Source organism: Varroa jacobsoni, unplaced genomic scaffold (assembly GCF_002532875.2).
Source record: "Varroa jacobsoni isolate VJ856 unplaced genomic scaffold, vjacob_1.0 scaffold_709, whole genome shotgun sequence".
Lineage (NCBI taxonomy): Eukaryota > Metazoa > Arthropoda > Arachnida > Mesostigmata > Varroidae > Varroa > Varroa jacobsoni.
In genome coordinates, this window is record NW_019213611.1 from 45,710 (window position 1) to 71,402 (window position 25,693).

Here is a 25,693-nt window from a genome sequence, read left to right on the forward strand (position 1 = left end):
ATATATGAATAATAAATTAGAGGAAGTGAAACATGTACGTTCTGATATGCAAATGAATGGTCGAAATCACGGCAGCGTGTACGGCATTTCCGTCTAGACAAGTGGAACTATCGAATAAATTCCCTTGGTAAGGCGCCGAAGCTCCATTAGATTGTCGAATTGGGTTACTGTCTAACAATTCGTTGCTTTGTTCCTCGATGTATGTAGGTTTCTATCTTTATATCGTCATCAAAAACAAGGACACAATACAGTAGTGAGTGATTATGTACAGTATACTCACATTTCATAATCATAAGCAGCACCGGTTTTTAAACTGATGAACGCTTAATGGACTGTATAGCTCTATACCAAAGTTAGTCTTAGCAGTTTCTGAGCGGTGTCCTACCGCGAACTGCGACAATTCCAAAGGGTCCATGTTGTTAAACCATTAAGTTATGTTGGACATCACAACATCCAGCTAGCTCATGGCTCAATGTTTAGCCTACGTGAAAAAGGTGACCACAGACGACTGACTTTTGTTTTGCCTAAGTGACCCACAGAATGAAATCTAGGAGCATGACACTTATGACAGTCAGCATATTAGTTTCCTATGCAAATCTTTAACGATAGCACTATTTTAATCAAGAGGTTTATACATGTACAACTTTGGGATTTACTTAGACGAAACCGCTAACTAATGAGCACTATATAATAATAATAATATGAGCTCTCAAAGTAGCAACGTTCGTCTTTAAGTATTCCAATGTTGTCATTATTATTTCAATGTGTCTGATAATAATATTGATTGCTCTTGATAAGCCTGAACAGAATTTTCGATTGTAGTCGGTCAAAAATCGTTCTAGCACAAAACGGGACAGCTTCCAATGTTCCAGAGTTTCGTTGCGTTTCATAAAAATGCTCGGTTTGATTTCGGAGATAAGCCCGCAATACAATCTTATTGATTTTGCGAAACAAGATAGAACTAAACCACGCATCTCACCCACAGAAGTTCGTAGGAAAAACGATTGACTTCATTATCAGATAAATTCGTTTAGCCCACACATCCGGCGACCATTGGCTGGGTTCATCTATTCAAAGAAAAGGACTATCGCTTGCATCTAATTCTGTTGGAAAGGTTACTTCGACTCTAGTGGCTACAGTGCCCTTACAACCTTATATTCGTTTCAATATACCCAAGAAAATACGAATAAACCTTTAGGTCATGGCCGATCGAGCAAATAAAGTTACGTTCCGGTGTTAATTGCTATGTACATTAAAACCATAAGTTTATTATAGATCAATACAAAATCAATAAAAGCAATTCGTAAACCGTACCATTTCTTATGCGAAACATTTAGGTGACCTGTATTCTAACAATGCACAACAGAATTTTATCACTTCCGCTCTTTGTGTAAATTGACTCTGCTTGTATGCCTGTGCCTGCGCGCGTATGTTTGTCGGCTGCCAAATGCTACTCCGATTGATGTTGTCACGACAATTTTAGCTGGCTTGCTAGGACGCGTCGATATACGAGAAAACTTTTTCAACCAACGGGATACAGGCACGTCTGCGCCGATCAGTGCTTTGGCCTCGGAGTTCATTGAAGTATCTTAACCAGACGCCGACGGCAATGATAGTAACAATGATTATAATTATTAATATTTGTGTCAAGATCGTGCTATTCACAAAAACCAACTAATTGCCACCCAACACAAACCAGTTTTTCCGTCAGTGGCCACCATTATATTAATACTAATAGCAATGAATAGTATAAACGATTGAACTAAAAAGAAATTTCACTCTCTCCGGCTCGTCGTCCTCAACCAACTTCACAGGCTGAGCGCCACTGAAGAAACCGCGGGAACGCATAGCAGGATACATCCCTACTGAAGCAGATGGTGCTGCCACTACGGATTAAACTATTAATAGATACCCAACTACGAATATAGGATGCCAGTTTTAATAGCGTTTGGTGAACACACAGAGCGAACAGAGCCGGTAAGCTATCCACCAGCGAGTGGGAGCGTCCGTCGCTGTGGCTATTCCTGTCGATCCCGTTGAGTTGAGTGTCACCGCCAACATCGACGTCATGGCCCCTCTCGCGTCACCCTATATATATATGCGGTGACGCGACTATATATATATATAGTCACAGTATTCAGAACTCTCACGAGCGGTCATAAGCCCCAATAACGTGACTACCTCGCCTCAACTGTTAAATGCACAACATGACTGAGTTTGTAAACTGTTGTCAAGTACGTGCACATTCAGCTTACGCGCCGCGGAGGCTATACCGCTACTGTGGTTTTGGCCAGAAACAAATCTCTTTGCATCTATATATTGTTGAGACAGATAACTGGCGCGTGACACTAGTCGTAATCTTCGTAGCTGAGCTGAAGCAATATCGATGGCCTGCCCTATAGACCAAATAACACTATGTTCGTTAGTTGCGCCTACGTCGTTTATGGCAGTGATACAGATTATGTGGCAGCCAAGGGCACTTGTTTTCTAAAACAATTAATGTTATTACTATTATTAATATAGATATAATAAATATTTGAGCAGAACTGGGTTTAGTCATTTTGTTCGCCCTCTAACGAGCGCTACCGGTGGCCTATGGGTGATGCAGCACACGTTGAAGTACAGATGTCAACCACAACGCCTACGTTTTTTACGCTCTTTTCTGCTGCCTGTCGCCTCTTGTAACCGCTTTGTATTAGATCAACCAGAGCGCAAGTCACCAACGAAGGCTCTGTATAGGACATAGGTATGACGCCGCGGCTGTCAAGGCGAACTGTCTGCTTGACCGGCATAATAACTGTCTAGATGCCGTTCTCCATTTCGCTAACGACGAGGGCGACATAGCAACGCGCTGCGCTTTCATGCCAAACCTGTTTGACCAGGCAATAGAGAAATAGAGGAAGTACTGCGTAGAGGAGGCGTTGAAAAGTAGGTAGGGCGCTGGTCGCAGGTTGTAACTGGTGGAGCTGAGTTTATGGCGTTTAGAGTAAACCCCCGCTATTAGCAGTAAATGCTCAGATTTCACGGAGGATAATTGTTTTTTTTTTTGTTAATTTGTTAAAGTTGGCTTTTCGTTCACACGCTCGTAGATATGAAGACGAAGAGATGGGCGAATCACAATGAATAGTAAAAAATGCAATGTATGTCACTGAGATTAGTAGAGTGCTCCACAGGGCCGAGCCGTAACGGAACTCAGTGTGTCGGTCTAAGTTGGTATGATCAAATAGATGGAATAGAAAGTGAGGACTTCCGATTATCTACGGTACAAATTTTTCCGTTTGAATTTTAGGAGTTCAGTTACATAAAGAAATAATGAATGGCTATATGGTTAACGGCAGCCGGTCATGGCTTTTTGTGCCTCCAGAATTGGTTTGCACCAATAATGCCTTCAGTTGCTCCCGTGAATATGAGTAACGTTGATTCGGTACTGGTATTGACTTAATTTATAATATAATAGCAAACATTAAAAAGCTTTAAAAGGTTTTGACGATCAGGGTACTGTGAAGCCAACACCTCGAGAGTACCCCCGCACTCGTACTGAAACTGCTCTATGAAATACATATTTCACGTGTTTTTGATATCGTATTATATATTCGTGGCATATTGCATCCACTTCTTTTAGTCGTAATTTTAGTTTCATCATTATCGCACGGTTGACCTAACTTCCTTGTGCCTCCTAACAAGCTGTGATAGCACCTCTACTACGATTGAACCATTCCCAAATCTAAACACCATCCCGTACTGATCCAGAAATTATATTTGTGGCACCCCGTTAAACAGTCATTTGAGGACACGGATAAATCTCTGTTCCTTTCCCCTAAGAACAGCATCGACCGTCGTTGCCGCTCGGTCTCCGGCACGACTGCAATCACCAACCCGTTATCGGCGCCATCATAATTTCCTTGGCAACACCGAATAAGCGTTAAGGATGTTTCCAATACTGCCGCTGTTGCTTATTCCACTAAGACCCACTGTTGGTGGTAACAAGAAATACGAACGTAAGGCGAACTAATCGAGCTGGCCGGGCCAGAGTAAATGTAAGCCACAATTGTCTGTACTATCCGATGATAGCCATTTGTTTTTCAGTTATGCGCGACGGCGACGCAGCGCCAAATTCTACATTCCGTCTCGTTTTAAACTGGTCAACGAATCAGTCAGTTGCCCATGGTAGAAATATTTATCCGCTTCTATCTGCTAACGATTAGCTGCAAACACAGGAAGACCTGTGAAGACGCGCCGGCACAAGCAGTGACAGCCGATGTCAGTTCGGTCGGCAACGTGCGACCAATCGGCGCTTGACGACACTGGGCTCAAATATTAATGCCGCCAAGTGTAGGGACTATAGCAAAGATCTCACAAGGGGCCTGCGATTGACGGATGGATAGAATGGTCCTGTTTAAGCAACTTTGCTTCAGCCAGAACAGTGAAAAGTGGATGTCCTGTTTATGTATAAAACAACACCAACGCCACAGGCAACGATGCAGAACTTCGCTGATGAATCATGGCTTGAGTATCAGTCAGTAGAATATTGTAAAACTATCGTCGACGTTACGTAAAACATACATCTTGAAAGCCGATGTTTTTTTCATGTTGCTATTGGTGTCTAGGTTGCATTATTGTTAGTAATTTGTGTTTAATAGAATCTAAGTGACTGTCTAATTATTAGCTTGAACTATAATAGATAGATCATTACTGAATAGTTGAATTTTTAATTGATTAGTTAAAGTGGCATACTTGTACGGTAACCCCAAAAATGATAATGGGCCTACTCGAGAATCTGCCTTGTAACGTTTAAGGTATGACGATAGTATCTTATGTAACATCCACCGCCAAACTAAATAGAGCCATAGGTTTCTACGACAAAAATAGCAACACAACGACATCCGGTTGCCATAATGTATTCGTATATTTCAATCGTTTCCGATGTATTCATTTCGCTTACGCCAGGCCTTGCTCAAGTCACAAGGTTATAGCCATTCTCAGTTGAAAGTAGCATGACCTGCTATCTTTGTACTTTGTAGTTTTATCAAGTTTCCGCGATTCACCACCAGTTTGTCTTTGCGAAATGCTAGACATGAAACCTGACCAAACCCTGTCCTTGTAATTATAGCTTGACTGCACTCGGGGCCGAACCTTTGTTGATAATACATAGCACATAGGAATTCTAATTTAATATTGTCTATCTAATCTAGTCATTATATATGTCGATATGGCTTACATATCACGTAAACGAGATCAACGATATAACGAGAAAACGTCTCGAATAATTAGTATTAAGAGAAGTAACCCACGGTTATACCACTAAAGCAAGAACTAACTGTACGGCTCTGTTTGGACATGGCTGATTGAATTGTTGAAGGAGTCAACGTCACAACACAAAACGCCGGCAGGCAGCCTCAACGGAGCTGGGCACCCAAACCCGCTAGATCCCCGGCGTGACAAACGTATTTACGATCATCCTAAAACGTCAAAGATTCGATGTTTTACTGTGATACTATGTGTTGATCTGTAGGCAAGCTGATGATAGTAAATCTGTCCTCCTATTTGAAACATGAATGATATACTTGTCATAAAGTAGTGGGTAAAGCTGGCCCGATTCGTTAGGCTAGTCGTCAGTCATATGATGCGCTTAGCGACACGTCAGTGAATAGAGGACGACGCTTATGTTAAGAAATGAATAAATTGAACTCATTGATACGACGTCATCACTTTTTCTTTATACAAATAGTATAAAATGAAATACCTATATATAAAAAAGCTCAATGCCCTCCCCAGCTCTCAGAATACGTTTACTGTTGGACTGAATAAATCATTATAACATATACTGCTTAATGTCAAAAGGTATATGTGCGTCATAGCTTTGTAACTACTCTCAGTAGCTCTGTTTTACTGAACCACAGCCGGAAGTCACAAAAGCCAAACTTTTTACCTCAAATATTGCTCGTCTCTTGATGAAAATTCGATTTGTACAGTTTGTTTGAGTTATAGGTATTTGCAGATTTCTATCATATTCCTATCATATCCCTATTTCTTCAATGCTTTACCTACACGTATACATCTGTATAGACGTGGCGTAAACACCGAAGTATTCATGAATGTCCACAATTTTTTACTATTAATTTTGAATTTCGTGACTAATCTATTCATTGAACATTATTTATGATATATTGTATATTCTACTTTGAATTGAATGTTTTCTTACCAGGTGCAACACGGTGTGAACGACGTCCTTGCCCGCCTGCTCGGGGGTGGCCTGCAGGAGCCCAATTAACATGGTGAACTTAAGCTTATCGTTTTGACCAGTTACACGAAGAACATCCTCAGGTCGGCGCAGCGCAGACCCTGTCGCACTGTTGGCGCCTACTGCGATACCACCTATATTATTGTTATTATTATTACTTCCGTTACAGCTATTATTACTCATATTCATAAAGGTTCCACCGACACCTCCAGCACTGTTGATCCCACTTATTGTTGATGATGATGAATTCACTGCCCCCGGGAGCGCTGGGGTCGGAGCTGTCACTGGTGTGGCAACCGATATCGTTGTTGAGGCTGCTGTCGATCCTGTTGCCACCTTCCCCGTTACTGTGGTGGGACTTCCGCTGTCAGAATTCGGAATTTTGTTCACTCCATCAGCGTCACTACAACATGTTGCAGGATTATTCACCCCTGGAGATATCAATCCTGATCCTCCACCAACGCCAGGGCCTATCGATTGCTGCGACTGCGGTCGTGAAGTAGGCACGACCGTATTCGCCGCAACGACAGAGTTCGCTGCCGCGACATCCGAAGGGCCAGTTCCTGTACCGGAAATAGCCGAAACTGCTGGAGTTGTCTGCGTCAGAGTAACTGCGTTGGTCGCCGTTGCAACCCCTGGGGGCTGCATACCGCCTGCTGGACCTACACTAGCTCCCATAGGAAGGACGTTTGTAGGATGTCTGATCACATTCCCGAGAACAGAGGACACTGTATTCGCCACAGCCGAAGCCCCCGTCGCGATCGTCGCGGCGCTGGCAGTAATAGTCCCACAGCTACCTCCATTACTTGTCGTTATTAGTGAGGTCACGTTAGTATTAGTACTGCTTGTTGGTACTGGGTTTGAGCCAGCTGCAGAGTTCGCTGCCGCTGCTATAGAAACAACTGCAGTACCAGAGATTACAACAGCAGTTCCCGGCGTTGTTGCGATGTCCACGTTTGTGTTGGGGGTTGAAGCCCCTGCCGCCGCTGAAATTTTTCCTGTCGCTGGAACAATGGACGCAGAAGCAAGTCCTAAACTGTGAGATGTCGTTACGGCTGTAGATGTCGTAATGGAAATACTAGTACTTGTTATGATTTGAGACTGTGATTGCTGCAGATGCTGAGACTGCACCGCCGTTGATGGTAAAGAGGCAACGGTGTTCGAAAGAAGACTCACTCCCGATTGCTGTTGGCTCGGCGTAGTTTGCGAAGGGGCAGGTGACGATGTTGATTGCGCAACTGTGCCCTGAGTACTACTGCTGCAACTATTGCCTACACTGGGGTTATTAATGCCGAATAACTCATGCTGTTGCAGATACAACTGGGCTTGTTGTTGTCGTTGTGATTGGTCCATGATCTCTTTGGCGATGGTCGGCAGCGGCAACAACGGTACTGCTGTCGGTGTTGAAGTAGGCCAACCTTGGTTTGGACAAATTGTGGTAGCTCGCTGCTCAGTGCATCCGGAAGAGGCCTGCGGGGGCCTGACGGACCTCCGGCGTCGTTGTCGTTTTCGTCGAGGAGCTCGATCGTCGGGACCTCGTCGGGCCTGAAGCAGGCCACTCCAGAACGCGCCCTGAGAGCGGCCGCTTGTCGGTCGCGCTAGGTAGCCAGAACGTCCGTCAGGCTCACGCGGCTGTGTTGAACTTCCAGAGTGTCACCACAGCACTAATCACCAGCAATAAAATAGGGGGAAAGGCTAACAATGCTGGATGTGTATATTGGTGATTGTCTTAACGGCGGCCGAAGACAGCAACTAGCAACAGCAACAATGAATTAGAGGAGATCGACGGTGTACCACAAGTTCGCCGACACACGCACTTAACTTTTCTACACTATTAAATTCAATTCAACAACTCAATAGCAAGGAATAACTTGGCGAAGGAGAAACACACCCGAATTCTTCCACTACGAACACCACATCATTATCAGCAAACTCCGCAGCATTAACGGGCCGTCTCTCTGTATTTGCTCTACTACGAGTGACTTTTTGCTTAGGCGAGCAATGGGTGTGTATTTTACGCTGTGCGTATTCCGCTGTCGTTTCTTCGGTGCGGTAAACTACCACAGCTCTTTCAGGACTAACTCCGTCTCGAAAACGCCCAAACACCACACAAATGCATGCCACAACACGTCAATATAGATCGCCCCCTAACGTAACGCTTTTACTTCTAATTTTCCGTTTGCCCCGGGGGGCTGGCCTTGTTTCTTCTTCCCGTCTTGTCTGCCTCACCAAGAGCCTCTCTGCCAGCCTAAGCGCATCTCCTGCTTCTTGTCTAACGCTGTCCTTGCCTCTCTATGTTCACACTTGCAGCGGTTCGCCGTTGGCTGGCTGTCTGTCTGTCTATCGGCCTGTCGGTCAGTCGGACAACCTCTCTACTCCACTCCGTCACTTTATTTCCCCTGCTCACACAACTATGTCCAGGAGGCGGCAGCAGCGGTAGCGGCAGCAGCACCAATAGCAGTGCCCACTCGGGACTTCTCTCCCGACTGGCAGTTGGTGGCTGGTTTGAGCGCACCGCTCGGAGGCCGCACGAATAGAGATTGTTGAGGCTAAGGCAGAAGCAGCAAACGCACTCCAGCTGTCGTCGTTCGTTGTCCCAGACAAGCACTAGCACACGACGGTTAGAACAAACGGGACACGGCGTACCTTGAGTAAACTAAGTAGGCCGAGAGAACAGCGGCTCCTTACTAAAAACAGATGACGACGAACCGTGCGATCAGCTGGACGGTACTGTCCAATGCGAGGCCGGGTGCACCCGGAAATGAGTGAAAATAGACGGAACTTGGAAAGTACAGTGCCGCTGGGAGTGATACGGTTCGCAGAGTTGGGAACAAGTATCGAAAGGCTTGGAGGAAACGACTGCAAAAATTTCATTGATTCGAATTGAATTTGATTTTGAGTTATATATAAGGTTGGCTTGGTGTTCCTTCTTTCACAGGCCTACTGTGTCGGTGATATGATCGAGTGTGGTGCTCGGGCTGGAAACGTTCCGTGGTTTGGCGTTGCATTAATGCTGTACACCGGCTCGGATTCACGGTGTAAAAGCGTGCGAATTTTTGGCGCTGTTATGATTATATAGACGAATTTTCGCTCCCGATATCTAGCAGACACTTAGCATCAACAACTGTCAGTGCTTCTGGTAGTAGTAGCAGTAACGCGGTCAATATTGGCGATATCAAAAGCCTCGTCACCGATGCGTAGGCGCAGGTTTAGCGTCCGCGTAATTTCGCACATGCCTACCAAGGGCACAGAGATATACGTTCGTATAAATAGTAATATTGAATTAGTTGGACGCTTTTAGCTATTTTGGTTAACATAACAATTTTTTGTACATTCGTTCAAGACAATGAATTATTATACTTATCGAGTCTTCTTTTCATCTAATCATCTCTCGTCTTATGCAACGTAACATTATGTAATATAAATACAATGAAACATCAGAACCGAAACGGGTGTCACGTCAATTTCACATGCCAAGAACTAGACCACTTAGGTATGGCTACATGAATGTAAAAAAAACCTCACTTCTTCCGCTCCCGGTATTCTCGCATTCTATGGATCGAAGCACAGCTTTTCAGCAGGCTATGTCGGTCCCATCTACAGTGCCTAAAATACGCTGTCCACCATTCGTACAAACTATATGTTCCATAATCCAACAACCAAGGCTCTGAAGTAGCAAGGTCAATCCCCTTCTTATCGCCCCTATCTTTTGGATCATTTTGTTCCTTTTTGTCGTCTGCTCTTGTATCGCGCTTCAAGACCCTCCTGATTTTCCTGGTGTTCCGCCACCTCCGGGTGCAGAGGCGTTGTCCTGAGTTAGCCCCGGCCAACGTAAGAGAGGCCTTGCGGGCGCATCGCCCATAAAAGCAGTAGTAGGAAGAACTCTCTGATGGTGATGGCGGCGTCGACGTCAGCGCCGGTATTGGTCCTAATGTTTTGCGCTGTCGGAGTCCCTCAACGAGTCGTCTCTGTTCTGCCAGCTACACACACATACATACAATTACACCAACACCCATAGATGCACACACGCACGTACACCCATGTTTCCTCACCTTTCACTGCCTCGAGTCCCCGTGCGCTCGTTCATCAATTGGCTGGAGATCACCAGCGCCCCCTGGCTTCTTAGCCTGAATGTTGGTTACGGCAAAGGGTTAGGGATAACGAATGGGTAGCAACTACCTTACTCGAACTGCTAAGCGCTCATTACCTTGACCTTTTTCTCACTACAGTCTCACAGTAGGTACCCTTTTCTATCTCACAGTACCTTTTTTCCTTATATTCGGCGTTACCAGACACATAACACCGCTCAATAGATGTAAACAAGAAGGTTCCGGCAGCTTTCTCAAACCATCCTAATTAAATTCTGTGTTAAACGGCTGCGAACCGCTGGCACCCTGTTGCTACGCCTACCTTAAGCCCCAGGTTTCTTTTTCGTTTATTTCGCCTACGTTTCGTCGCCCTAACAGCGGCAGGGGCATTAGCAGCGTGCGCAGAATCAGCCCTAACAACACTTACCATAGTGTCACTTAAAGACCTCTAAACCCTGTGCGTCATCATTAGTCAGACATTAGCGGCACTGTTGCCAACACAGTAACTGCTTGCTAAGATCCTGGGCTTGACTGAAATCAAGTTGAATAATGGCTAATACACGGCAGTTTAAAATTTGAGGCTTGTAAGTGTAACTTCTTCTTCATCCTTGGTTGGCAAAATGGTCGACATAGGCTGTCACTCAGATTTGTCAAAATCGATTGACCGACGTTAACGCCAGTCCGAAGCTTACTTGAAAGGTCGACAGTATCGTGGACCTCACAGAGAATGTGTGTGCTAGCCTACTCTGCTGTATAATCCCTACTATTCCGTGTTTTAGGGGGCTTAACGTAATCCTTTATTTCAAAGCAAGGCACGTGCCGTTTAGCAAGAGGGCGATGCGAAATGAGATATAATATGCCGCCCTTCCGAATATTTCAAAAACAGAGACGACAACTACTGGTCCTTCATAAAGTTTATGGGGATTTAGAATACAGAAATCATAGGATGTAGAACAGAGCCTAGCAGTCAGAACTTCTTTCTAGCAACGACAGAACCATTAGGTCAGGTAAAGGAAACCGAACTCTAGCAGACACTAATCATAGCATTTGTTGATATTGAGATGATAAATGTAAAGAAGGAAACCATAGAAAAAGTTTTAAAGGATGAACTCGAAGTCAAGAAGGACAAATACAGACGCCTAAAACACATGAGTCGAGCAAAGTGGCTGCGAAAATCAACTTCAATATAAATGCTTTTAAAGGGAGTAGACACAGATTGAAGCAAGGCCACAGAACAGGCACAAAAAGGCAGTAAGGGCGATAATGAAAACAATGTTAACAACTTTTTTATTGATAAATGCGAGCGAGTCTCTAGCCTAAAGTGACCTGCTTGCTAAACGAGGAGGCTCAGTCGTTACTGAGAAGAGACGGCTGACTGTTTGTAATAAAGATCGCCAGAAAAATTAGAGTAACTACTACTAATTAGAGTAATTAGAACCGATCAAGTACTTTTTATGATGTATCTAACATCATTGGGATCCGTTACATTGATTCACTTGGAAACTGGAAAAGGAAATTTTATTAAGTGGAACGTTACTTGCCTCGGAAGTACGTCTCGCCACTTACGTAACAGCCAATATCATCGATGTGGTAAAAAACGATTTGATTTATCATAGTAAAGCACCAATTTTCTTCAACACATTGTTTGTCCTGCATGCTACGCCATTAGCTTCGTATTATAGCTTAAAGAACATCTATTTTGTTCACACTAAGGGTATACATCATTAATGTGTTGCAGAATTGTCATTTCTATAACCATGACCATTGTTTTACAACCTAATAATGAAACGAAGCCAGCTATTTAGACGTCTAGATATCAACCTCTAGATATTACTAAGCAGACACTTGATTATATATGGCCAGTTCTGAATGGAACTATAATGTTATTCAGTCTCGTCAAACAGTTGATAACTTTCTGCAACTACAGAAATGAATCGACTCAGCCCTCAAGGTTTGCATATCAATAGTAACAATTACAGTGTGATACTTTACTGTTTGTATGTTTTTACGTTTAATACCAATGTATGTGCACACTTATAGTGGTACATCAGATCTTTTTAAACCACTCTTTCATTTTATTATAGTTGTTTTATGGGAAATGAAGAACAAGAAGATATATCTTGGATTGGAAGATAATCACATAGGTTTAACATTTCGTTTGTTTGCTAACAATATGACGACGTCAATCTTGGCAACCCTAGTGAACGTACATTTGCGGAAATATCTAACAAAATCGGAATGATATATATGACAACGTACAGTCTAAACCAAGTAATCGTAAGAGAAGACGTTAAATAAAGCTAGGAAGAAACATGATTCAGTTAACAGCTAAGCCTGCTCCAAACTACTTTTCAGAGAAATTCCTATAGACGGCACTGAAAATAGCGTCGATTTCACACTGTGATAAAAATTTCAATAGAGGAATATTATAGGAAAGCTGTTGAATGTAGTAGTAATCGTAATAGTTGCTTTAATTGCATTATTATTAGCTCACTGTCGCAACGATTATCACTATCATTATTAAATAAATTATTTTTACAGCTATTTCTTTATTCATATATTTTATCTATATACAGTTTCATATATATTAGAATTGAAGATTCTGTAGAAATGTGTATACGAGTGGACTGTGGTATCTAAATTCATATAGTCTCATTTACCCTTCAAAAAACACTTCAAATAAACTTTCGTCCACAATATTTCAGGTATTTTACGTGCCATAACAAACAACTATGCTATTTATTAGTAACAATAGTCAACTCAATTCATCTAGAGACACATTTTCGTTGTACACACCAATACAGCGACAATAATTCACATAATTTGAACTATATTTTTTGATGTCAGATCATCCTTAAAGAGGGCGTCAAAAACATCTCCGAAGAAAGTCGGGTAGAACTCGCAGGCCCGTTTGCAGTCCGGTGCCCAGTTAAGTTCTAACAATTTCGGCTGAATCTCGCCCCTCGAATTCCACTCAAGCATCAGGTCAATGGCGTACATTGCTCGAGACTGGTGATTATACCCGAGACCAAGTGGGGGAGGAAATTTAGTTGCATTCTTGAACAACACACAAAAAACCTCGAAAATTTTTGCTTCCACTGAAGCCCAACTGATGTTACTGTTTTGTTGCTCGAACTTCAAAATGAAGTCGTCGCAGAGAATGTTTTTCATATCTGTCTCTTCTGAGTAATTCATGACAGTGAAATGTTTCTCGTAGACATCGAATTCATCGAGGGCAAAAGGCCGATTTGCAAATCGCAAATAAAACTTTCGGTGTACCATTACCTTGAGGGGAGATACATCTCGAAGGAGGACACAGTAGCGAAGATCAAACTTCACTCGTCCTATACCTTCGCGATTGAACAGAACCGGGTCAGTGATATACTTGCAAACCATTTTAGGCCCTGTCATTGCCAGACGAGCAATAAACTCAATGTTATCTGTTATATATGTGTCTAACGATCGAGCCAGATTGAATGGCTTCACAATCCAGTAATTGTCCAAGCCGGCGGCCTCTCGTCGCTGGAAATACGCAGCAAACTTCGGCAGTTCCGTCATTAGGTTATAAGATGTCGGTAACCACTTCGGGAAGGTCTGTAGATCCTGAGGCGGCTTGGCTCCCCGTCTTGCAACAACAGCAAAGAGATCTTTCACAGTAAGAATGTGTTCAAATGGAAACTGATTGATCATCATATCCGGGTATTCGTTTCTTAGATTGGCGAAGTCCTTAAAGTGTGTGTTTAACCACACGATGTCAGCCTCTTCGAAGTAGTCCGTGACCTCGTAGCGGCCATCCGCACGTAGGTTTTCTCTAAGCACCGTGTATTCAGTAAACACTTTTGCTCTCGCTGACATCACCGGCGCGGTGTGCCCTGCTGTAGATATACAACGTAACAACAATAATCACAAGCATAAATAATCATTGTTAAGATTCACTGTCCTTTCTATATTAACAAGCATTATATATAAGATCGGTGAGTATGTCTCCGTGGGAATGTCCAATGATAGTGTGTTTGCTTACTAAACTTGAAGATATCTAGGAAAAGGGTAGGACATCACTGAATTGTATTTTGTCCGGTACTATGAGACTCTCACCCACGAAACCCTGGACCCCTTTATCAGCTTGGGTCATGGTTCGGGATATGTTTGATATTACTTCGAAACCATGACTTGCAGGAACGGTCATTTCATTATCCTTCCCTTTGAGCCGTTCCAGTCCATCCTCCATTCTGGCTTTCCTTTTGACCAGAAACTCTAGGTCTCGAGAAGGATCGTACTCCTCGTACTTCTGTTAATTACAGATGTTGTGCGTCGGACCCATGATTGTTTCGGGTCTGCCCTTCCACTATTCTCTTACGCCTCATCCTTTCTAGCTGTTCTTTTCGTTTCATAATATCGTCAAAGAAAGCCGTAACTTTGGTCCAGTCGGTCCTGTCCTTTGGCAATGCTCAACTAAAGCAATAATACAGGATGTGAAATTCAATATATTTATTTAAAGAGATGAATAAAGGAAAGCACGCCCTTGATAAAATATGCTGGGTTGTAAACGCGTTTATTTTTGTTTTTTCAAACTACTACTATCCATAAATATACTACCGACCCCTTTCAATCAACGCTGCATCTCGTGCAGATGTGATGGCTAAAAAAATAATTCAAATAATTAAGTGCATCTTAAGTGTTGCAAATAAAGCTACTTATACACTTACCGCCTTGTTTTGACCATCCGTTAGCTTCCGGCATCGTCTCTTGGTGTCTGCCACTTTGAAAAAATTGCTCTTCAGACTCTGCTTGCTGGAAGTCTGTGTTCTCAGTAAAGTTGAAGTCGTACCACGGTAACAATAACGCCCTCACCGTAGCCTCGTCCGTAAAAGGCCCTTCAACGTAATTCCGGGTTACAACCTCATTCATTTTCGCATTTTCTATTGGGAACAGAAGCGAATAAGCCACTTGGCGTGGATGGTAGTAAAACGGAACCAACCGAAAGTTTGGCTCTCGAGAATGACTAATACTTGAGCCAAGTTCATCCATAACATACCTGAAGAACAGCACGTATGAAATAGTAAAAAAAATTCAAAAGTCTTTTTTTAAGAACACTTCTTCGGAAATTTTAGATATAACCACTCACTGACGTAGGCATTACTATATGTGACGTGAATTACGGCCGGTCATATTTATCGTTCAAACTTTAACTCGGCATTTTATACTATATATATATATATATATATATATATATATATAAAAAATATATATATTTTTTATACTGCAAGAAACATCCATATATTTAATAGTACCAGCAGCACTTAGCTACCATGTATCATTATCTCATCTCCTTTCGAATTGTAAACACACGCCATGTAACAAAAAATTGATTAGAAATTAATTCTGCGGAGCGAAATACAGAAAAGTTGTTTTTAAATGTGAAATTAAGTTTTTGAAGTACATACATCGGTATGTTCATCGATGTTTATATAGCATATATACAAAATCACTCACGCATGTACATCTAAGTTGACCCATAGTTTAATACTTAATTGTCTTTGAAACAAAGCACCAAAAGAATGCGCCGACATGTCTAGAAAAGGCCCCTCTTTGTTTAATTTACTAAAAGCCTATTCAGCTTATTATCTAGGCTATCGGTTTACTCCACCAGATAGGAACGGCATCTTCTGCTTGAGCGGTGTTTAGTGAATACGTTTGAGCGAACCGCCACACCCGTGGCAGAACTTCATCGAGAGAATTCGAATCAATGTCCATCATGGCGGCCAATCGACTTCTAAGAGCGGCGTTTGATGACAGCACTCGACGTACATCGTTAGGGCTTCGAACAAACACCAAGGTATCACCATTGTTAACTCTTCTATCCAATATTGAGTGGCAGGTTTATTCAAAGGATACACATAGGGAAGTAATAGTTCAATAAAAGTACTTTTTTAGGTAATAGAAGAAGACATTTAGAATCGTATAGAAAACCTGTTTTAACATAAATCATATTGAAATCACGGCAATATTAACTGACGCATAAGCTTACCGAAATGTCCACGCGTGGTCGCAGAGGTAAATTTGCGATGGATCCATTCTATCGATGCCCTTTTCGCTCGAAACAACCACTTCGACATCGCCATCCTGTTACGTAGTTGACAAGGAACACAAAATAGAAGAGGCATTAGTTTGCAGCAATAAACCAATGTCAAAATGATAAGAAGTTACTTTTTCGAACCAGCACCTTGCTTTTGTTTATTGTCGATCGCAAGTGTTCTATTATTCTATTATTCATTACTATTATTATTGTTATTGTATAAAAGAAACAAAAGTGCAGCAGGGGGAAGTCGAATATTTTGCGAAGTTTCTCTCTTCTTAAACGGGCACTGTACCTATCTATCCCAGCACTGAAATTACGTTGGTCATGGTTACCGTGCCGACAATGATAAATATTAAAAAGAAGTGAAACCAGTTAAGCTAGCGTGCTCGCACCCATTTTATATTTTCATAACATCTATTTTACTGTAAAAACCATCAAAGTGCCACCCGTGTTTCTTTTTCTTCTTCTTAAACCTAACGGGTTTAAGAATCTTTAAGTCATAAATCAATTCTTATTTAACCATAGACGTTAGAACAAGCCCATACTGCGGTTTTAAGCACCTTGTTTTTTCGCGAGTTCTGCGTATATAATATTTAACGAAAGACCAAGTTGGTTAATAATAGCATTACATTTTCTGTAACAAAATACACACGTTTCCTTAAGCGGCGTGCAGGGGGTAACTCTTAAAACAAAAGAAGTCTCTAATAGCACGTAGGTTATCAGTCGCATGCATTCAGAAGACCAGCGTATTGTTTATCAATACTGTCCAACCTAGTCGTAACCTTTTTTGTAGAACTTAGGAATTTGCCATGTGAATAGGCTAGGTAGGGAATTCAATCACGCACTTTACTGTGCGCAAAACTTCAAAAACGCAAGTTACTGTGCTGCCTTGCACCTTTGCAGCTTACGTAAATTGATTCCACTACCTAATCATTCCATCGATAACACCTGTACAGAAACTAACTCGAACTAACTGTACAGAACTACTCGAATATATACACGAGACTTTCATATTCTCGGAAGTCAAACTAACAGCTACAAGTCCCGAAGAAAAATAAGTTACATATAAATGTAAATATTATAATAAAAATAACGGGGTTGGCAGCGAACAACCGAAGTAACATACACAACGTTAATCAATTAGCGCAGACTGTACACTCTTTTATCAGCAATCAGCAACAAACAAATATTTTAAACAAAAGACAATTCAAATCCGATTTAAGCAACGTCGGCGCCCGCATGTTGTCGAATGCTTGGGAGCATCGAACCAGCTGTTCAAACCTCGCCTTGCACTCGAGCGAAAATCAGGTTATCACCAGCGTCGTACGTCTCGTCGCGTAGCTTTCGGCAAAGTGTTGGCCAAAAGTGTTCCGGAACACAGCTCATTTCGAGCTGTGCTCGATGTAACGTTAGAAAACTATCAAATTCAACATCCTTCGGGGGCAACGTGCTGCACATCGTAAGCGCTCGCCGTATCTGAACTTTCTTCAATAGTTAAAAAAACGTGTGCAGACGATATTTTGCGGACTCAAGTGGCATGCGACAAAAGTTCGAAATTGTGAAAGTAAGGGAGAAAGCGCCAATATTCAAATTTCGCTAATCGGAGCCATGTCTAATGCCATTTAGTGATCGAATATTTTGTATGATAATTTGCTGCATATTTCATAACAATTAACACTAATTGACAGAATATCTTAGTGACGTCTGCAGCGAAATGGTATCGAAGCTCAGCTAAATGATTCTTCATTCTCTTTGATTGACAATTGTGTGCGTATAAGCTTGTTTTTGCGTAATATCGAAGCCGATCACAAGATACTTTTGTGTAATGACTCAAGAAAAATACCGTAAATATATTCGTCTATTATCAAAAGATTCAGGCGATTGGGTTGTTGCTTCTCGTAAAACAAATGGCAGCCTCAATAACGATTCAAGTTCAAAGCTGGAGCAGAGAATTTGCAAAATACACCAAACGCAGACTAGTTACGTGAAGAGAAATGGTAGAGAATGCACACCAGCACAAAAACACCAGCGTATCAAAATGTTTAGTGTTTATGGCTTGGAAATTGGAAAAGTGAATTGAGAGGAAAAAGTGAGCACACAAACTAGGATTGTTGCTATCCAACAGGAAATGTTTAGTTTTAGCGTAAAATAAGTTGACATCGATGCGACCTAATCTCCCTTTTTATGTATTCAGAAAATCATTACCTAATTTTAAATGAAGATACTCGTTTAAGTTCATAGCTTGACAAGAAAATGCGTAGTATCAGCCTATGCGACAATAGGACTAGGTATGTTTAGAATGTAGGCTATCTTACGGTCTTAGTTCTTTTTACTAATACGGCATTTACTACTCAAAGATACAAAAGCGATTCCATGTTCAATGTATTTCTACAAATGAAAAAAACGACTGCGTGAGCGATACGCTACATATTCGCACTTGTTTTTTGTAGTTAGAACAAATTTAGGGTTTTACGTATTTAATATTTAACAACTTGCTGCGTCGGTGAAATACAGACAAACTTTCAGACAAAAAGTGGTTTAATAAAGCCGTTTGTAGTAATTCCGCACTGGCTTTAAAAGTCATCCCGTTAAAAGCACTCCGGCTCTGTGAGCCCGTTTGAGCGTATTTTCGCTGTTTGAGAAATTAAGTCAACTTCGTTGTACCTTCATAAAATATATTTTTCAGAAAAAATAAGTTCTATGAAGCTCATGGTTAAAATAAGAACAGCGTCGTATTAGTAGATCGCTGCTCCGTTGAGCGCACTCCTCTTTTAATTACGATAACATCAATAAAATAGCAGCCAAAGTGTATTACCTATCAGATGCTCTATAAACGGCACCGCACTCCAAACATTCAGGCAATTTAACGCTACAAGATCCACCGCGTCAATTAAAGCTAATCCTGCAGAGTTCACGTTTCGTATTTTTCACTTCTCAATGTAGTTAAGTAAATCGCTAGAACTGACAAAAATAAACTGTGACAAGTAGAGTGCCATGCCATATAAATAGAAAATCCCGGAAGATGTTATTCTTGCATGTTTTGCTTTTTCACTCGTTTGGTAACTATTCATTTCAGTCCGGATCTTCACTAGTTCGTACAAGACACTGGTTTGAGGGAGTGTTATGCGCTATTGAAATATCAAGGCCAATTCCCTTTTTTGCCAGTGGTTCCCGACCTTGAAGTGTCGTGCAACTCTGTAAACCTGGGCGTCCTTGTCATCATGGGTTTTCCTATCAAGACCTCTTTGGCTAACCTGTTTCCGTTGGCCCAATATCTTCTGCATGTACACAGGTGCTACAGATGATATCGGAAAATGCAACGGAAAGGATTTGGTAACGACGGCAAAATGGTAGATAAAGTAGAATTATTCGCATTCTTGAACACCATATGTATTTTATGATCTAGATGAGAATATCGTAACTATAAATAGAGCCTATTTCAGTTCAATATCAGATATCAAGTTCGTTGACGCACGTGCTTTTTGAACAATACAGCATACCGTTTAAGACGCTAATGTGGAATCGACAACCCTCGATAGTTCCCCAAAATTCTCGCTTAATAACATCTATGATTTATTATTTGAATTTGTAAATATTTATCGATTATATCTATAAATGAGCACAGATTTGTTTCAACCGCCATTTTCAGATTTTATTTCTTTTGTAGGTCCAGGTTACCCCCATATTTCGACGGCGGTTGTCTTCCCACCCCAAACCGGCAAGCGCCGGTCGTCCGGCAGAGTACGTTTTTTCTTCACAACGTCATTATCATTGCATGAACTTCAACGTTGTTTTATAGGTCTATGATTGACAGCTACGTCTAAGCATCCCCGGCGTCGAGCTTTTTCAGGAAAGCCTTTTTTTTGTGGGCGACACGGCTCTTCCTCTGAGCGCGCGTCATCGGCTGCGCGGTCCATATCTTCTTCTCGACTGTCTTCTTTGGCTTGGGCTTATGGACCGGGTCCTGGCGGATGGCTGCATGGGCTTTCTTGTATAACGCCTCGATATCATCCGCCGAGATACCCTCCTTTACGTAACGGGCAAACTGCGTTTTATACGCCTCTTCATCTTCTTCTAAAAGCGAACGCATGTAGTCGGCAACGTGCTGGCCATAAATATGCTGTCGATGCACATCAGCGTTAAACTGCTTCGACTCGGCGTCGTAGCCGGGAAAACGCTTGTTCGAATGTGGGATGTTGAGTCCACCATCAACGGCCCCCTTCATCGCGCCAAAGATACGCGCACCTGAAAATGACAATCTATGTAGAGTCTAAATGGCCCACATTTGGTAGCAATAATCGTAGTTTACCAACAAGAGTGCTAGTCACGATTCAAAATAATACCTAGCAATACCATTGTGCACAATGCCTAAATGTTTCCATAGCATTCGATGGCTGGCTTCGACCAGCTAAGTGTCTGCGCCTGTAGACTATCACGTGTCCCTAAGTTTAGTAGGCAATCTCGTTACTACACATCTAACAGCTACAGCTTCCCTAGTAGGGTTCATCTGTCACATAACTAATATTATGTGTACTATCATTGCATAAGTATTTTACCAAAAAAAAAGATGTCGATACGAAGCAATCTATATTAATAATTGAAGTTACAGAGAGATCCCTCATCCCAATTTTCAACACGAATTGACTGAATAATTTAGTCGAAAGACATACATATCAAATGGTCAACTGTTTCGACAACGTGAGTCCAGCAAGGCTCTCAGCCGTTGCATGGAGTGAAATTGCAGACTTTCGGTTTTCGCTCCCCTCACGAGACGAGGGCTCGCAACAGTTGAGGGAATCAACTGGCCAACATCTGATTAAGGAAGCGTTGTAAACATAATGGAATAATGTTACCCTACAAGAATCGTTTTCGTATGATTATCCAGAGATCAGTGACATTGAAAGTATATCATGTTTTTGTTATCCGCTCACGTAAGGCAGTGATCCATGAAAATGCCTCAAAACCTGTTTAAGAGGATGGTGCTTTGCGCCCTTGAAGTAACATCGAACAAGTGAGTTGCACTTATTGATGCTATGATAAAGGGCAAACCAACGTACCGAAGTTCATTTGTTTCAAGTACCTGTTTCCGAACTTCACGTTTGGCATTGCCAGGCGGTCACCCTGGCTCTTTCCATCACGAAATGAAATATGTCTACGCGGATTTACTCCAAACCTTCATGTCTTTTAGTTTAGCAGTTAAAATACGATAACACTGCGTTATCACGGTAACAACAAAGCAATAGATGTAAATTTCCAGACAACAATATGAACAGTGGTGGTGTTTTGAAAAGTAGAACAAAAGAACTGACTAAACAATATGTTAAGCGTGCGTCCCATCGAATTCAGACATGACCCACTTATCGAATCGATGATAGCTTACCAGTAGATGTCCTGGCGAGGCCGACATCGAGGTAGCAGCGGAATGCACCGGGTTTATCATCAACGTCCTCAACTTCATAGTCTTCGCCGGTGGCCTCCTCAAGACCCTTATAGATAGTATCAAGCTTGAACTTCTGCAGTAGGCGACGCGCTAATAACAGGCCGGTACAGTATGCCGCCGCATAGTTGGTAAGACCGAGCTTTACTCCATAGCGAGGAAGTTCCGATGCGTATGCAGCACAAATAATAACGTCACCTGTGAATAATGACATGAAGGCATTGGCTGACCCAATATGTAGGAAAGCAATAATTTTCTTGTACTAACGGAGACTGGACTTCTATTATAAAAACCCTTACTTAAAAGAGAGCACGCTTCGCTTCCGTACCGTACGGTTACACGGAAATCCATCAAAGCTATAGAACGAGCGATGTTTTGACAGTAGCATTATTTTAATCCGTGCACTTACGTGCTTTAGCGAACAGCCTAGCGAGAACTGACGTTTGAATCCCAGGGTGCACATTATGATCTAATTGCACATCCCTAAAAGGTATGGCCAGGTTTTGCTCTTATAAATAGTACCTTCAAGGCGGGCGTAGGCAATTTGGGTGATGATATCGCGGTTGGTCACACGAACGATCATACGATACTTAGGGGTGTTGTACTTGTTCTTAGCCTGGACGACCAAACGCTTACGAGCGTAGTAGTCGGTCTTACCCTCACGTCTCCTCTTGAACTTAACCTGTTAGCATTAGAATAAATAATAGTAGTAGTAACGATGATAGCAAAATTGGACATCAGGCATAATACATATACAGTTTTCAAGCAGCACCTCAACCTAACCAGTTAACTGATGTGAAGAAACATGTTCGTGAAGAAACATGTTCTATAGATGTTCAACGCGATGTCGTTTTCTCAAGTTTAACGAGGCGATATATCGCGCACGATCATCCACAGTTCCATGGGATAACAAGCTTTTCACAAGCCAACACTACGATGCACTGGTCAAATGACACCATTACAGGTATCACAAACATTGGCTATAATATAATCGTTAATGTACGTTTTGCCGTATCCTACGTAGAGGCTTTTTCGCCTTCAATTAGCCGACTTCATTGATCAACTGCATTAAGCACGTCACCCGCTCCCATTGGTGATGCCGCTGCCTTCATTGCACCTCACAATTTCACAGCGACTCTAACGAATATTATCCGTACTCACAAGCACACGCCTATGCCGCAATACTCCACTACGACGCTGAAATAGCAACACTAACGACCCACACGTGGTATCCCGCAACGGCAACAAGCATAACGCTGTTAACGAGCGATATATTGCACGTTTACACAAACACACGGAGCAAATTCAGTAGTATCTTGAGGATTTTGTCGAGCGAAGGTTTGATTTCGACGAAAACTCACCTGGAACCTCTTGTAGTAGGCCTTGTTTTTGACGACCTTGACGAACGCCATGTCGAGTGTCTTTCAACAACTCGTTTGGAGACGTGGGGTAATCAGCACTTCGTGTTTCCACGGGGCTTCAGCTTACCACCCAACCGTCACGGTCAGCCCTCGTCGCGAAAAAGGTTACGCCACGCCGCGATCTTGCCCGCTTTGGCGTCCGCTAGATGGCGCTGGTCGCGCGCGAGTGGCGCCAATTCAAGCCCGCGCAGATACGATTCGCTGACAAAAAAATGAAGAAGGCTACAGAGCAGAAATTATATACAAGAGACCTTACATGAATTTTACGCCTCTCTGTGAGAATGGAGTGATAATATCTTTGCTTATTAAACGTAAAAGATAATATCTTTGCTTACTAAACATGGAAACATTTAGTAGTCTAGGTTTGAAACAAGGACTAATTCGTTCGTAGTGTAAAGGGCAGCCATCCATTTAAATCTGTCTTTTACTTGGACAGTACCAAACTCGAATATTTTGAAATCTTAGGCCATTATATATAGATGGAGTGGAAAAACAATGTTATATTAGGCAGGATACCTTGATAGACAACCCTGTCAAATATTATGGCACAGTAAAAGATAAGTAAAGGTTTGATTCAACTCGAGGTTTCAAACAATTTTCAGTCTATCAATAGTAATATTTTCTCTCAATAGTTTTTTTTGTAGGAATGTTGTATATTTAGTCTAAAGAGAAACTTATTACATTTAATAAGTAATATTCCTAAAAATAATCTAACTACGAGCACAACGAACACATTTTTTTAAACGAATGCGTTCGCGATTACAATTCTCAGTGGCTATTCATATTAGGTAGACGCTAACTTTCGTGTTGATGAGACAAATAATAAATATTAAAAAAATTGTCTTTCATAATAATTTGTATTTCATAATGATCGAACATATATATGTAGCGAGGCTAAGTCTATCTATACACATATATAACTATGTTGCGCTTATATGCAATTTAGCTACGTTTCAGACTATCGACCAATAAATACAGACCAAAAATATTTAATAATAATAGTCATCAGATTTTAAAAATTATTAGTGAAAGTAATTATAGAGTATATCTAGTTTGTACATTGTTGTTCGAGCGCACTATTTCGTATTTCTGGCCCAAGAATATTTTGACATAGGTTACATTTTCCATGAAACTGAAATCAAGCAGTGTACAATATGCAAATCAACCAGGAATACGGCCTTTACGTAGTTAGTTTTTCTCCGTATTGTAAAATGATAATTGAAAATTGTCATTAAGTGTACTGCGCGACTCACTTCAACCTTCCACAAAGACTTGAACTTTGGCAGCAATTTCAAAAACGTATTGGACTGTTGACAAGGAGCCTTCATGAAGGACCGACTCCCCAGGCCAAAGTGACGGGACAAAAGAGGTGTTGTTCCAGGCACCCATCTCCGCTGAAGGACTTGGATGTGGGTTGCTTTTTAAAGCTCAGACTCAAAGGGGCTGGACACTTGAACTGACCGAGATTCTGAAGGCCCATCAGGCAGTGTGGCTTTAAACCCGTGGAGCAACTCGAAAAAAGTTCCGCCTAGGGCCTTGCTTACCGTTATCCCTTTCTGAAGACAATTTTGGAGGCATAACGGGAACAGGGAAACTGAACAGCTTAAGCAACCATGCAAATAGCCCTTCCCAAGTTGTGCAGATCAATCGCCCTACCATTCCGCTTGCAAGCGGATTATCTAGCGGTTTTCTCGTGGCCAATGATGAAGCGCGTTTTGTAAGTACTGATTGCCATGTCGCCCTCGAAAACTGCTTTCGTTGTCCATGACGACTGCGTCTATGGCCCTGTAATGATCCTGAAGGGCAAACAGCGCGTCTCCCATTACTCAAGTTCTATTTTTCGAGCTAGAGGAGGGTAAATGAAACGAATGCAGTGTTCATTTATGAGAACGAGAAAAAGCATGTCCTAGGACGCCCAGTGGCTCATTAACTACAGATCGACTTTAGCGAAACGCCATGCTGGCAGATCCGTAAGCGTCTGGTTGTAGCCGCTGTCCATTGCAAGCATACTCCTAAACCCTACTCTTATTTCGCGCTCCAGGATATGGCGGTTCACTAATTGATGGACGATAATTAGCAAGCCAGCTGCTGTCAGCAATCACTTCGACGATTTAGGGGGCATCGGCTGACTTCTTCCTGGTAACGACTGGGTAAAAACCGATGGAATGGAATGGAAAAAACTACCTATGAGCGGTGCGACATATTACGCTGTTTATTGGTCAAAATGGAAAGGAAGGGCCTCCCGACAATAACAGGCGACAGATTGTCAACGACAGCAAAAAAATTTTACCTACTTCCCGCCCACTTTCTGTTTGACTTTCCTCCCGATAATCAGAAGCTGCTTTCATGCATCAATAAGCCGGAAGGCCTGCTTGGCGACCCGCACCCGAGGCCACACGTCAATATGCTTCAAAAATACGATTGATA

General features: G+C 42.1%; 3 protein-coding genes and 1 long non-coding RNA gene across 6 annotated transcripts in view; 1 reads left to right on the forward strand and 3 right to left on the reverse strand.

Moving 5' to 3' along the window:
• rg (A kinase anchor protein rugose) overlaps window positions 1–8,875 on the reverse strand; it is a 53,227-nt gene extending 44,352 nt beyond the window's left edge. Inside the window, exon 1 of the mRNA XM_022837449.2 lies at window positions 6,203–8,875. Within this exon, the coding sequence (XP_022693184.1) occupies window positions 6,203–7,594 (1,392 nt within the window). The 5' untranslated portion in view covers window positions 7,595–8,875. The remainder of the gene's footprint in view (window positions 1–6,202) is intronic.
• Window positions 3,064–5,700, forward strand: LOC147753143 (uncharacterized). The gene is made up of 2 exons (XR_015312071.1): window positions 3,064–4,037; window positions 5,360–5,700. It is a non-coding gene; the product is annotated as an uncharacterized LOC147753143 (long non-coding RNA).
• A 2,941-nt stretch (window positions 8,876–11,816) lies between the features above and the next one.
• On the reverse strand, window positions 11,817–17,910 carry TTLL12 (Tubulin tyrosine ligase-like 12). 3 transcript variants are annotated; one of them, XM_022837451.2, is made up of 5 exons: window positions 17,690–17,910; window positions 16,358–16,452; window positions 15,977–16,147; window positions 15,036–15,364; window positions 11,817–14,201 (listed from the first exon to the last, which is right to left on the reverse strand). In XM_022837451.2, exons 1-5 carry the CDS (start codon window positions 17,864–17,866, stop codon window positions 13,144–13,146), a joined length of 1,830 nt encoding a protein of 609 aa, XP_022693186.1. In that variant the 5' UTR covers window positions 17,867–17,910; the 3' UTR covers window positions 11,817–13,143. The 3 variants fall into 3 exon arrangements, with proteins under 3 accessions (XP_022693186.1, XP_022693185.1, XP_022693187.1); XM_022837450.2 differs by having other exon boundaries at window positions 11,817–14,204; XM_022837452.2 differs by lacking the exon at window positions 17,690–17,910 and adding an exon at window positions 17,535–17,668 and having other exon boundaries at window positions 11,817–14,204.
• A 2,124-nt stretch (window positions 17,911–20,034) lies between these two features.
• On the reverse strand, window positions 20,035–23,386 carry RpL5 (ribosomal protein L5). Its single transcript, XM_022837453.2, has 4 exons — window positions 23,207–23,386; window positions 22,368–22,527; window positions 21,789–22,043; window positions 20,035–20,653 (listed from the first exon to the last, which is right to left on the reverse strand). Exons 1-4 carry the CDS (start codon window positions 23,255–23,257, stop codon window positions 20,229–20,231), a joined length of 891 nt encoding a protein of 296 aa, XP_022693188.1. The 5' UTR covers window positions 23,258–23,386; the 3' UTR covers window positions 20,035–20,228.
• Window positions 23,387–25,693: the final 2,307 nt, after the last annotated feature.

Coding starts and splice junctions, on each gene's coding strand:
- TTLL12 (XM_022837450.2), bottom strand. CDS start 17,866: ATGTGCAGCACGTTGCCCCCGAAGGATGTTGAATTTGATAGTTTTCTA. Junction 15,365..15,976: donor GAAGATGCCGTTCCTATCTG/GTGGAGTAAACC, acceptor GCTGTTCTTCAG/GTATGTTATGGATGAACTTG. Junction 14,205..15,035: donor CGGATGGTCAAAACAAGGCG/GTAAGTGTATAA, acceptor GTATATCTACAG/CAGGGCACACCGCGCCGGTG.
- RpL5 (XM_022837453.2), bottom strand. CDS start 23,257: ATGGCGTTCGTCAAGGTCGTCAAAAACAAGGCCTACTACAAGAGGTTC. Junction 22,528..23,206: donor CCTACTACAAGAGGTTCCAG/GTGAGTTTTCGT, acceptor TAATGCTAACAG/GTTAAGTTCAAGAGGAGACG. Junction 22,044..22,367: donor TGCCTACGCCCGCCTTGAAG/GTACTATTTATA, acceptor CATTATTCACAG/GTGACGTTATTATTTGTGCT.